This window comes from Gouania willdenowi, chromosome 3 (genome assembly GCF_900634775.1).
Source record: "Gouania willdenowi chromosome 3, fGouWil2.1, whole genome shotgun sequence".
Taxonomy (NCBI): domain Eukaryota; kingdom Metazoa; phylum Chordata; class Actinopteri; order Blenniiformes; family Gobiesocidae; genus Gouania; species Gouania willdenowi.
The window spans coordinates 28,781,837-28,795,302 of record NC_041046.1 but is presented as its reverse complement, the minus strand read 5'-3'; the positions used below and the strand labels follow the sequence as shown (position 1 = coordinate 28,795,302).

General features: G+C 36.0%; 1 protein-coding gene across 1 annotated transcript in view; it reads right to left on the bottom strand.

Annotated features, from left to right (window-relative positions):
• The window catches only part of nfat5b (nuclear factor of activated T cells 5b), a 40,926-nt gene extending 27,691 nt beyond the window's left edge, over positions 1-13,235 (bottom strand). Inside the window, exon 1 of the mRNA XM_028476582.1 lies at positions 12,968-13,235. Coding sequence (XP_028332383.1) covers positions 12,968-13,040 — 73 coding nt within the window. The 5' untranslated portion in view covers positions 13,041-13,235. The remainder of the gene's footprint in view (positions 1-12,967) is intronic.
• Between the last annotated feature and the right edge of the window lie 231 nt (positions 13,236-13,466).

Below are 13,466 nucleotides of genomic sequence, written 5' to 3'. Positions count from 1 at the left end.
AGTCTTGTTACGGTATTTTTAAAGTTTTGAAGCACCGTAATACTGAGCGTGGAGAGAAGGGAAAACACCAGAAAAGGCATCAAACAGCAGCGTCCGGAGATGGAATTCAAAACACAGTCCACCTGTGGACGGTTAAGCTGCTGCAACGCAAGATAGCTCTGAGTGAGAAGAGGTTTTTGAATGGCGTGATATTCTCCGCCCCCGCTACTTATAGTAGGGGGGACTACCTGCAACGGATGAATACATTTCACCAGCCAATCAAGATTGGCGTAATGAGTTTGGGCTTCTGAGATATGACCTTGCATATTCATAATAAATGCAATCAGAACATAAAATATATAGATGCAGCTGTGATGGGTCTTAGTAAACCAAGAATAAGTCCCTGGTCTTCCTAGGAACCTCCTTTGATAGCAGGAAAACTAGTTTTGGATACCATTGAAACAACCTTTTGAAGGAAAAGTGTGGACCTGGTCAAATGAAAAGTGAGAATTTGTATCTTTAAAACATCAAACAATGAGACAGGTTTCAGTGCATGCTGGAACAATATAATTGTCTATTTAAGTTTTCAGGCACTCAGAAATTTTCAGGAGACAAATAGGTTGAGAAATCTAATGCCAAAACTTTGCAAACTGAGAAGCTATTGCGAAACAATCACTGCTTCAGGCTGTGCACACCTTCAATTGCCCCCATAAAGCTTATCCGCACTATAAAGTCTTTCAGCACTCCATTGCTACGGGTATTTCTTTTTAAGATTTAAATATGTTCCCAAACAGAAACATAACCAGCAAAACAGCAAAAAATGAGAAATTGTATGTTTTGTATTGTTTTGTATGCTAAAAACAATACTAGGAAAAAAATAAAAGCCTACTTTAAACAGAGACAGTATTTAGCACCACATAGGAAAAAATACCAGTACAAATTTGTCCTGGTGTAAGTCATATTCCTCGTATAAAAAAAAATATCTTTCCAGGTTATCTTTCACTTTCTATAACACACGATCATTTTATTGACGCTAAAGTAAATTATGGTCATTTCTAAGGGATACACAACCACGAGCAATTATTGAGACATCTTCACAATAATGCCTCACATGCTGAAACAGGAAAACCAAACATTCTACTTGAATTTCTGTTGTTAATTTTATGAGCAAGTTGGTGCTTGTTGAGATGGTGGACAGTCTCATTCCCACACGTAAAGTCTTATTTTACATGACCTTGGTAAATATTTGGTGGATATACTAACAGCAAACAATTTCAGTATGTTTAAAACATTAAACATTCATTTAGATTTTCTAAGACTTTAAGTTGACCACAAATGACATGAGGTGTAAACTAACTTAGGCCCTAATTCACCTTATCTCGACTTACCCAGAGGAAAATGGTTCCACTTCGTGGGGGTGAAAGCAAATGTTATGTGACCTTTGGCTTTAAATTAAAACTAAGGTTAGCTGTTTGTATATTTCTTGTTGCTTAATATATCTGTTTATATTCCTGTATTAAGAAATGCAGAATCATAAGTCGAGTTTTGTTTAACAATTCTGTAGAAAACTCAACTGATTGAATAGCTAGGGTAGTAGGTCATTCAATGCTGAGGTCAGTTATGGTAAAACGAACAACATACTGTACATAAGAATTTAAAGCAGGGATCATAACATAAAACAGACAGCTTTCTGATGACAGTAAGTTACCATGTAGGAATTAGTTTTATTTCTTTAAATCAAGAAGCAGCAGATACGGTTTCAATATCATGAGAGGCTTTTTCAGTGTGCACTGCAGCAAACATTTTTTCTTAAATATCTTCTTCTTGTTAATATTTTACAGAATCATACAATGCCCTTCATAGGATTTTTTTCTCACCTGACCAAAATACTGGTAGTTTTAATTTAATTTAATGAGTGAAAACAATACCTTGTAAAAATGAGGCAAGGAAACCAAAGTCATAATAAATAGACAAGGGTAATTTTTATATTTCCAAGAGTATTTAAAAAAAGCAGTACAAACAATGACAGGATGCGCGAGACTTCAAACAGACTAGTAGTAACATTTATTAAAACCCTGTCAGTCTGCTAAGGAAGCCACTGTCACAGATGACTCAGACAGGAGAAATGAAAACAATGGGATAGCAGAGATAACTGAGGCTGCAGTATGTGGTCATTGATTACATTATAGAAATGATACACCTCAAACATTCATTTCAGGAGGGGGTCATGAATTCTGAGAGAGTAGGGTCCGTCACATATGCATTAACAATATTACCGAAAAATCACTGATGCAAAAAAATGTGTCGGCAAAGTACAACCGAAATCCAGAGAATGTAACATCAATGTTTCTCAAAGTTTTTTGGCTCAAGTACTCCCCTTTTTCTTATTTCTAAATCCAAGTACCCCCTTTGTCCGACTACAACATTTTGCTTCAAAAACTATTTAAAAACACCTATAGAGCATAATGATGGAATGAATAAGTGACAACACACAATTAAAGAATCTCATTTTGTAAATAAGTGTAAAGAAACAGTATTTAGTGCAGTGGTTCCCAACCTTTCTCGGATTGTGACCCTATTTTGATAACAAGAATTTCTGGCGACCTCAAAGACATATTTTTCTAGAATTAGTTTTTGATCATGTTTGAGCTCAGATATAAGTGTATATATATATATATATATTTTTTTTTTTTTTTTTACTGCATTTTAGTTGAACTAGATTCACAAATTGAAAATATAGTATGTTTAAGATTGTGTGTTGTTTTAATAAAATATATATATATTTTTTTTTTAATTTTTCAGAAATTTCAAACTGATTTAGTGGCTCCTGAATAGATTTACTATTTCTATAGTTTTTATCATTTCCTGTCATCTCGCGCCTGGGATGGGATTAAGACTGACACGGTATTTGTTAATTTTCCTCTCTCTCTCTCTTAAGTACCCCCTGTAGTGCCATCACATACCCCCAATTGAGAAGCACTGATCTAGTAGAATCTTATCTAAAGGTTCCAACAAGAATATAAAAATCACTATTATCACCAAACCCTCTTGTTCTGTATTTGTTCTGTATTAATAATATATTGATGATATCTTCAATGCACTACTTCACTAAATCCATCAGTGCCAATTGAAATAGCAACAGGAAAAACCACTCCAAGTTTACTATTAGCTGCTGTGCTGGAAAGGTCATAATGAGAAAGCAGAGTGAAAATACTGGCGTTAAAGGCCACAGCACTTACAGTTCAAAGAGACCAAACCACCTGTGAAAGCTGCTGATGCAAAAAAAAAAAAAAAAAAACAGCTCATTGGCCAGAGTCTACAAACACTAGATACACTAGTTGCATAGGAAATCTAATATCTCTGTAAATCAGGAATAAATAAATGTTGGATCAAGCCTGTAATAATCAATTTTGTCCTTAATATTGCATACTCTCAGATTTCTGTTTATAAATGTACATGTATTTTAGTCTTAGTCAAATTTACTTGACAGAATTAGACTGTTAGAAGTTATGTATAAAGACGATTAAAGTTTTCATCAGGTTAACCTGCCTATAAACCTTTTACACTTTATGAGGCCTGATTATGACCTACTGACACCTTAATGGCTGCATCTCACCCTGCCAATGGAAAGGTGCAGGGCAGCCAAGATTCAGCACACTTAATAGTTAATGTCTTAGTTCAGAATCACCTTGCACTGTAGAGAAACACAGGGGCTGTTTGTGAGATCTCACAGGCGCTTTGGGTTTTTCACAAAACAGTGTAAGAAATACTCCACAGGACACGTGTGGCCGAAAGGAACTGGCAGAGAAAGCAGCCTCGGAAGCTTTAGAAGAGGCCAATTAGTCAAGAATAAATGGAATACAATCAATGTATTTCCTACTTGGAGACACGGCAACAAATAGAAACTTCACACTGAATCAGTACCCTTCAGCTTAGAGAAAACTGTGAACAACACAACGCACAAATATCACAACTATCTGATAAGGCAAAACCTGCTTTTCCTGTATGTACTAGTCGACTAGCATGCTAACCCAGATCACAGGAGTATTTGGAAATGAGAAAATACTTAAAAAAAAACATTTATTCATAAATTATAGAAAGAGACATAGAATTTACCATTCACCATTAACAGAAAATATAAACATAAGCAAAAAAAGTGACGAGTGCAGTAAATACCACAGTAGGTGATTTTATGACCTGATGTTCATTAGATATCTCAGTGGGGTTGATCGAAGAGATTATAATGCATAAGAAAAATGATTTCCTCTCAAGTAAAGGAGTGGTTCACACAGTCTAGCATTAAGTCCTGTACCTGTTCCTTACATTTAGCAAATTTTTCTTTCATTTTAGACAAATTCATGTAAAACAGCATGTTCTATATCATTGTTAAAATGCGTAAACATGAAAAATGTCAAAATTAAATCTAAATGTTAAATCAGTCATTTCTAAACATTTAGCTTTACACTTGTCGACCGAATCAGTAATTTCTAAACATTTAGCTTTACATTGGTCGACTAAATCAGTCATTTCTGAACTTTTAGCTTTACATTGGTCGACCGAATCAGCAATTTCTGAACTTTTAGCTTTACATTGGTCGACCGAATCAGCAATTTCTAGACATTTAGCTTTACATTGGTCGACCGAATCAGCAATTTCTAGACATTTAGCTTTACATTGGTCGACCGAGTCATAGTTTCTAAATTTATCTTTCATGTTAACAAATTTTTAACAATGATATAGAACAGGCTGTTTTACACAAATTTCTGTCTCAAATAAAAGAAAAATGAGCTAAATGTTCAAAATATGTTGGCTATAAAAAAGTGTTTTTACAGTCGGCACCCTATAGGTCACAAGTGTTGTTAAAAATGTGGTACACCTTTACTGTCAGTTGTTGATCAACAGTATTTTTTTCGTCATCTGCAAGCTTTTAAGGCAGTCAAGTATTTTTAAGCGCATGCCGCGAAGTTTACTTAACAGGGCAGAGTCAATATTAATAGAGTGTTATTTAAGCCTTGGTTTATACACAGAGCAGCCAGAGAGTTAATGATCGACCAGCCTTTGGTGGGAGACAATAAAATAACAGAAAGCACAAAACTGTTTGAGGATCAGACATCTTATAATTGTTAACCAAGCCTGAAAGAAGTTATGAGAGAGCCATGACATTCTTCACCTTTAATGTGAAACTGGCAGTAAGACTTTTATCACATCTATTACCGACCAAAGAGAGAGCGTAATGGATAGCATACCTATCTTGAGTGCTATCATCACAGGGATTGTGTTTTGTATGATTTCTCACATCAGGTAAAAATTACCTTATTAAAATGTTTAAAAGACATTTTCCACAAAAAAAAAAAAAAAAAAAAACTCCAAAAAAACTTTTTCCGATATGAATGTAATAAAACATGTTCTCACTGAGGACTTTGTTCAAATAAAAGAGTAAATCTATACACAAACAAGGAGAGTTGGCCTCGGCGGTGAGATGAAAAATGAACTCCTCCTTTCGCACACGTCCAACTGAACTGTGTTGACATAGATACACAATAGTATGATTAGTAATCAAACAAGGCAGTCAAGATTTGTGCAGATCACAGAGCAGCTGACGTCAAAACAGAAACTTAAAGTCTGCGGCAAAATAGGACTGTCAGAAAAGGCAAATACAAAGAGTGACAGCATTAGCAAATACTGCAAGGAATAAAAATGACAACTGAGCTGAGAAGTGTAAATAGTTCTTAGCCTTTTGGTTTCATTTTCCCACAAAAACACCAGAAACAGGCAGCATCTCGTCAATAATCATGAAAGGGAGCCGGCATGCTTTCTTTCATTTTTGTTTGGATATTTGGTTGATTGGAAACGGGGGGAAAAACCATGATGTAAATGCTGCACTAAACTCAGTGATTAGTATTATTTTTCACCATTGTTTGTTAGGATATTTGTTAGCAGGAAAAAGTTCTGAAAGGATTCAAAGAGGAGGTATGATGAAAAAATCACTTTCTAATGGTTTTGCTACAGTGATATACTGTACATCCCTTTAGCCTCATTCAGAGGGCCAAAGTCGGAAAAAGTTGCATTTCCTCCCTTACTTGTTATTCCACATTTTGTAAAAAGACAGCTCAAAACGGGCGAGTTCGATTTTGCCCGGCAGTTCACGTCACACGCTAAAACTCCTCCTACTGACAATCCTCTCTCCTCCTTACATGGACATAATACACACCTTCTAGAATGTGAGCTCCACCCTCTCCAACTACCTAACAGCTAAAACAAACACTGCGGTTTAATATAGAATATATATTATACTTTATTGCCATATACTCTATGTAAATGCAAACTGCACTACTTTTTCTGCTGCCGATCGTCTTGGGAGTCACTGCTTGGAGCCACGGCCATTGTTCACACACATCAGCTGTTAGCACTCTATGCTAATGCTACACCAGCCTATGGAGCGAGACCCGACATCGCTTGTGAACTGAGGAGGAAACGATGGGGATTTGTGGCTCACAGCGGTAACAGACTCGGTTGTGGAATTGCTTCCAACTTTTAAGTGGTGACGGACGACGGAGAGCGATAAGTGTAAAGGAGAGAGTCTCCTGCTGCTATGGTTCTGCAGCAATGCGCGCACACTTTTCTGACTCAAAAATCACAATAGCTGCTTACATAGAAGGGATGTAATGATTCACTCAACTCCCCATACGATACACAATACAATTCTCTTACGATTTATTTTACAAAATGAGGCTGCAGACAAATGACTGAAAAATATTTTTTTTTTCTTACTATACTATTTTCTTTTATCTTTTATTGCCAAAAGAATTCCTTGATAAACTATGCAAAACAATGGAATTTAATTTAAAAATAAATCCTGAATGGAAAAAATAAAGAAGAAGCCTATTCATTTAAATTCTGTCTCTACGGTAAACTATGAAAAACTGCATAATAGTTCCTTTTCTTTGTAAAAGTGCAACTGAAAATGTATTTTGTGCCTTAACAATTGGACTTTAAAACAAATCCCATATCAAAGAAATAATATAAATAAACAAACTATGACTTTCATTCTCTCTCCTGTTTCTCCCTTTCCTCTCTGTGAAAATAATATATATATATATATATTATTTTTATTTTTATTATTTTATTTTATTTTTTTAGTACTGCGCTTTAATTTCAGAGTATCGATGTGAACCGTGACACCTTTGAATCCATGTTTAACTGCCTCATGATTCATCTTTACATCCCTAGTAAATAGCCATGTGTTTTACTGTAATGTGCAGTTTTTTTTAGCTAAAAACAATAACAAGAGTGTGTGCATGGTAAAAAACAATCACTGGTGATCGCTGTTGTGTGTGTGTTCAGAGTCTCCAGACACGCCTATTCATGAATATGGATAAGTAGGCTACGAATCAGCCCCTTTTGAGAATTGCCCTGAAAGTGACTTTTCAGAGGGCTAAAACTCCAAAAAAATGGGAAAACAAGCCTCAAATACTATGTTGTTGGGGTTCTTAGAACAAATGGAAATGGGTGGGAAAAAAGCATCGTACTGGACCTTTAAATGAAATTTGGTGAGCTTATAGACAACGTAAAAAGGAAGAACGAGGTTGATTTTGGAGATGATCCGGAACGTGCTGTAGATATAGTACCTCTAAACTTGACAGAGGTTTGCGCTCTCTGAGTGCTATTGTTTTTACCGTTTTTTATAATCTCTTTGAAACTATAGGTGTTATTATATAGCACAACACCAACCTTACAGTTCTAAGTGCAAATTAAACAGAGGTCTAAGGTCATAAGAATATGCTAGTTCCACTTGCAAACCATTCAGTGAAAACAGTTTCTATTTCTGAGGAGCATTGACGTAATTTTTAAGTTCTAATAAATTGGTAATATATCAGTATATTAAAGATAAATAGTTGCGACATCTGACTGTTCAGGTTTAAAGCTGCTTAACTCACATTTACAAAAAGTCTAACTGTATACCATCAAAATTTATTTGCATAAATTATATGAGTCATCATTAGCCCCTTGCATGGCAGCTCTGTCCCATTGGTGTGTGAATGGATGAAAGAGCCGATATTGTAAAGCGCTTTGAGAATATATCGGTGGTCATAAAGCGTTACATAAATCAAGTCCATCTACTGTTTATGGCCGACTGTTTGAGTGTTAAAATGTAATTTTTTTTAAATGTAAAGCATAACTCACATATTTAAAACTGTACCTGTATGTCATCCAAAAGTTGTTCTCATAAACCCTCTGAAAGGGATTCACTCACAAACAAAGGCAGAAAGGTAGAAATTGCCGCTCGAAAGTTTGCTTTTGACTCCACCCACAGACAAACCGGTTGTTGACAAATGGTCATGTGACTTGAACTTCGAAAAGGTTTCGTGATTGCATTGTGGGATTTGGAATTCTGTAGAACAGGGGTATCAAACTCAGGGCCACATACGACTCCACAAGTCCACAAAATCCATGTTTTTGGGAGGAAAAAAGCACCAATTCGATATTATGGTTCAGAATCAGCAGTTTGCACTTTTCGCATGTAGGAAATATTCTGTCACAATGTATGAATGTTAAGGAATTGATCAAAATTCCTTAATTTTCCAACTAAATTTAGCAATTCTGTGGGAGAATTAGAGAGAATTTTCCAGGTTTTAAGACAGAAAAATGTGATTCAATAATACTGCAAGCCCCATTGTATTTGGATTGAGTTTATTGAATTTGTGAATTTGGAGTAAGTGTGATACCTATAACATATATGAGGATTTACAAAGTCATGTTTTATTGTAATTTTTACTGCCAGAGCCGTTTTTGTCCTGCTTTGTTTATCATGTTCCCTGTCCAATTTTGGACATTATCTTGCGATTCACTGACCATTTTTCTAGAGCCAGACCAATATTGAATATTTAGAGTCAGTACCAATAGTGGGGTTTTAAAAAGACGATATGCAATATAATGCATCCGTCGATATATGAGAACAAGATATATACTGTACAATGTACATAACATACTTACTTATAATACCCAAAATGCAATTCAAGACAAGGAAGCAAAACACTACTAAATTAAAATAAGAAACTCTAAGTTGTAACACTGCCACTGACAAATAAGAGACGACAAACTTGTGCAAACTGTATTTCTGGAATTCATTGTAAAAAAAATAATTTATTTCATTTAATTAATATTACATATGTGTGTATATATATATATATATTACCATTTTGTATTTTTAGAGCAAAATTAGGAAAGGCATGTGTTTTGTAAAAAAAAGTGATACTAAGTTATGTAAACACAAGTCTTTGTTAAAATAAATAATAAATTGCAAGAAAATATAATAAGAAAAGGACTATAACAATGTCTGATTACTATGTTTGTATAAATATAATACCACAAAAATCAATCATGAAAGTATTATACATTCTAAAATTGTATTATGCCTATAGTGATATATAATGAAAACAACAATAAGCAAATCATTATGCATATATTTTTGTGATAACATTTAGTGAAAATGTAAAATCCCTAATCATTTTGTGTCAAAGAAGTACGTTTATGTCGTGCAAACAAATAAATAATATAGTATTAGAAAGAAGTGACTGTAATAGGTCACTTTACAAACCAACAGTGAAACCTTGAAATATCTAAAGCAGCGATTCTCAACTGGTGGGTCGGGAACCAAAAGTGGGTCACGGACCTGTACTTGGTGGGTCGCGGACAGCTGGTCAAAAATTAATAAATACTTAATGTTTCCAATGTTGGACATGTCTTTTATTTTGAAAGACATTTTTTTTTGACAGGCATGCTGTGCAATGTATGTTGGACAAGAAAATATATAGAATTATGTTTAGAAAAAAATTATATATGCATGTTTTCAACAGCTATTTTTGAAAAACTAAATTTGGTTGGTTGAATTCTAAAAAAAAAAAAAAAAGTGGGTCACGTTTAGGACTGCACGATTATGGCAAATATGATCATCACAATTGTTTTGATCAGTATTGTATTCACGAATGTAATCACAGTCATTTACCACATTAGGGAAAAATTTGTGTTTTTATTGCACTACGTTTAAACAAACAATGTGTACAGTGTACAGAGCAAAATTAAGCTTTACAATTGAATTATAATAAAACAAAATTAACCCAAAATTGTAAAATGTACCAAAGGCAATCTGAATAAATACAATATTACAGAGTGCAGAGCCCGTATTTTAAATGTAAATATTGCCAACGATCAGGTTGTTTTTTTAATCGTGGCAACCAAAATCGCGATCAAGATTAAAATTCGATTAATTGTGCATCCCATATGCAGAGTTTGCGGGGGGCATTGACCCCTCCCCCAGTGGTCAAAGGTTTTCATTACAGTTTTCCCATTTTTTTTATATAACTTACACAATATACACATATTTTAAGTGCCAAAAAACAGTGACTAGGAAATAATAAAAATGGCGATAAAAAATTCAAAGGTTCACAAAATAAAACCAAGTAAAAAAGTTTAAAAGGACCAGCAGCCGATGACATTTGACCCTCCTGCTTCCCGTAGCAGCTGAGTACATGGAGGACACCCCGGGTGCTCCATAGACTCACTAGTCTGTTGTTTGTAGTGATCCACTGAGCAAACAAGCGGGCTGGAACAGAGAACGAGCAATCCCTACGCTCAGTGTCTAGATATAAAGCGGTGGATTGAGCGAAGTTGTGATAATCTACTCGCCCGCCTTACCCCGCGACAAAATCGGCGTCCACCGGCCGTGGAAACACATAGACAATCAGCGAATGCGAACTGCGGAGTAACGTTGTTAGAGACTTTTAATGCCATAAATTATGTTGGATGTTTAAATGCTTTTAATCTATATTAATCATTTTATTCTCTCCTACCTGTGTTTAACTTAGTGATTTACAACTGCCAGCAAGTCTCTCCCTTCATGTAAAAGTGTACCTGCATCAAGTGTTGTATGATATATCATGTAGAACATAATAAATAATAACACTGCTTATTTTGAGCAACTTTACTCTCTCCTTCTTTGAAACTGATATCCGGAGTTTCTGAGAGAAACGTCTCAATGTCCGGCCCTCAACAGCTCCACTTTCTCCCCCTGCCTCTACCAATCTACCAGAAGCCACGCCTCTACTTTTGTGCAAACGTATCACGGAACATAACAAGGTCACATCAGGTTGCATTGATATAGGTCTATGGGTCAGGTAAGATCCACAATCATATTTACCCGTTTGCTGTTGTGACGCGCAGCCTTGTTTCAGTGCACAGTTCCGCATTCACTTTGATTGACAGGCTCAAAAACAGGAAGTCAAAGCCTATTGGCTGGGTGGACTCGGCGATCATTTCCATTTGTATAGGGGTCTATATAAAAATAAATCTTGAATAAAATAAATAAAGGAATAATACAAATGAAGAAGAAGTTTATTAATTTAAATTCTGGTTCTATAGTAAACAATGCAAAACTGCATAATAGTTCTTTTTCTTTTTAAAAGTGCAACTGAAAATGTATTTTATGCCTGAACAATTGGACTTTAAAAAAAAAAAAAAACGTCATTGCACTGATTTACGTCAGATATTTGTTTGGACTAGCAGAGGGCGCTGGTAACCCAGTGGTCAGTTGGCATGCAGCTAATCTAGCAGTGAAGAAGAGATGCTACGCTAGCAGACACAGCGAATAGAAAAACTTGACTTTTACAGATATTCACGTAATATTAGAAATATTCTTTCGGTGCTAAAGCGGTAAGGAATCATTTATTAACATGTAACATTAACATGTGAAAGTAGAAGGCGGCCAGAATGAAAATAGTAGCAGATTCCGCCCGCCGGTACACTGCTGGACAAGAGAAGGGATAAATATATAGCGCCCTCTGCTGTTTAAAAAAAGTACTGCGATTAAATTTTCAAAGTATCGATGTCAATCGTGATACCTATTGTAACGCGTGGTGATGTATCTTGCCGTGGACGTGTGCTGCTGGATAGCAAAATGAGCAAGACTTCTTGATTTCCACACGGTCTTGTTTATTCTAAAGAAATATGAGGGCTTCACCACTCGTCACATTGCACATCGGTCTGAGTACACGCGGCCGATGTCCACGACATTAAAAGTAAAAAGAGGAAGTAAACGAAGAAGATTGACCTAATAAACATACCAAAATAAAAGAGGCGCCACCTTGGGGCGTTATACATTCAAAAGTGACTGTTACACTATGAATCAATTTTTAACTGCCTTACGATTAATCGCGATTAATCGTTACATCCCCAATAAACATAGATTTCTCAGAAACTCTGGATATCAGCTTTAAGTTACAGTGGGGGCTGAACATTTCAAGCTGCATTTCGGATTTATTTTGGCAGGTCCATAATACAGCTTTGAAAACTTATGTTGCAGAAATGATAATAATAAAACTGTTAGATTGGTACATCTGTTTTCATTCCATTATTGTGAAGTTTTCTCTATATATATATATGTGTGTGTGTGTGTGTGTATAATGGTCTAAAGTTGCTCCTGACATCAAAGACTGAGTAAGAGATAATAAATAAATGAATGTCACTACATCAAAGGAGAATTTGGGGAAACTGTTTTACCCTTTTTATCTAAGACACAAAGTGAACTTCTGATCTTCAGGGTCCCTGAATAATGGCACGTCTTGATGGTCCCACATGTTGATTATCAGGGGACGCTGTATTACACGTGAGGAGCCTAAAGGGGGCGGGGTGAGATGTGTGTGTGTGTGTGGGGGGGGGAATTCCATAGACACACACTGAGTGCTGTCAGTCAACATTGAGGTACATATAGGATAAAAAAACTGGTCTGACCGCTTTGCTGCTGTGACCTACACACAGTAAAACAACGCAGTGCTTCACTTTGGACCAGGACACAGCTAAAGGCTTCTATAGAGGACTAGTTCATCAAAATAAACGTATCATTAGCAGATAAAAAAAACAGGAGTTTGTCTACAAGTGGAAAACACTAACTAAGCCACCAACCAAACTGAAATCAAGACAGAATAAGTCTTACCTTTGGAGTACAAGGATCTAGGAGAGTTCAGGTCGAGGTCCCCGCTGAAAAGGGAGATAAAATCTGAGGGCATTGCAATCCCTCAAGCTGAGGAAACGGGACACCGTCAGTCACACACGCCGCCACGTCGCTAAGAAACGGTTCTTTGACTTGTGTGTGTCCCACTGGAACTCCTCTAGTCCCTGGTTCCAGCTCCGCTGTGACTGTCAGCTGCCTGCTGGGATCCCACGGTGAGCTGAACTACGACTGCTGTGATGTGTTCACTGACTCAGTGATAGAGCCCTACGGCGAGTAGCACGCGGCTGACACGCCCACACACCGGTGACGCAACACGTACAAGACACGACACGGTCATAATCATAGAGTACAATAAATAAATAAATAATAATCAATGAGTACAGCATATATATTGGGGTGCCGATAGTAAAGCTGAGCATGCTAAAATAAACAACAACTTTTTGCAACAAACCACATTTAAAAAACATTTTGTGATTTTTTT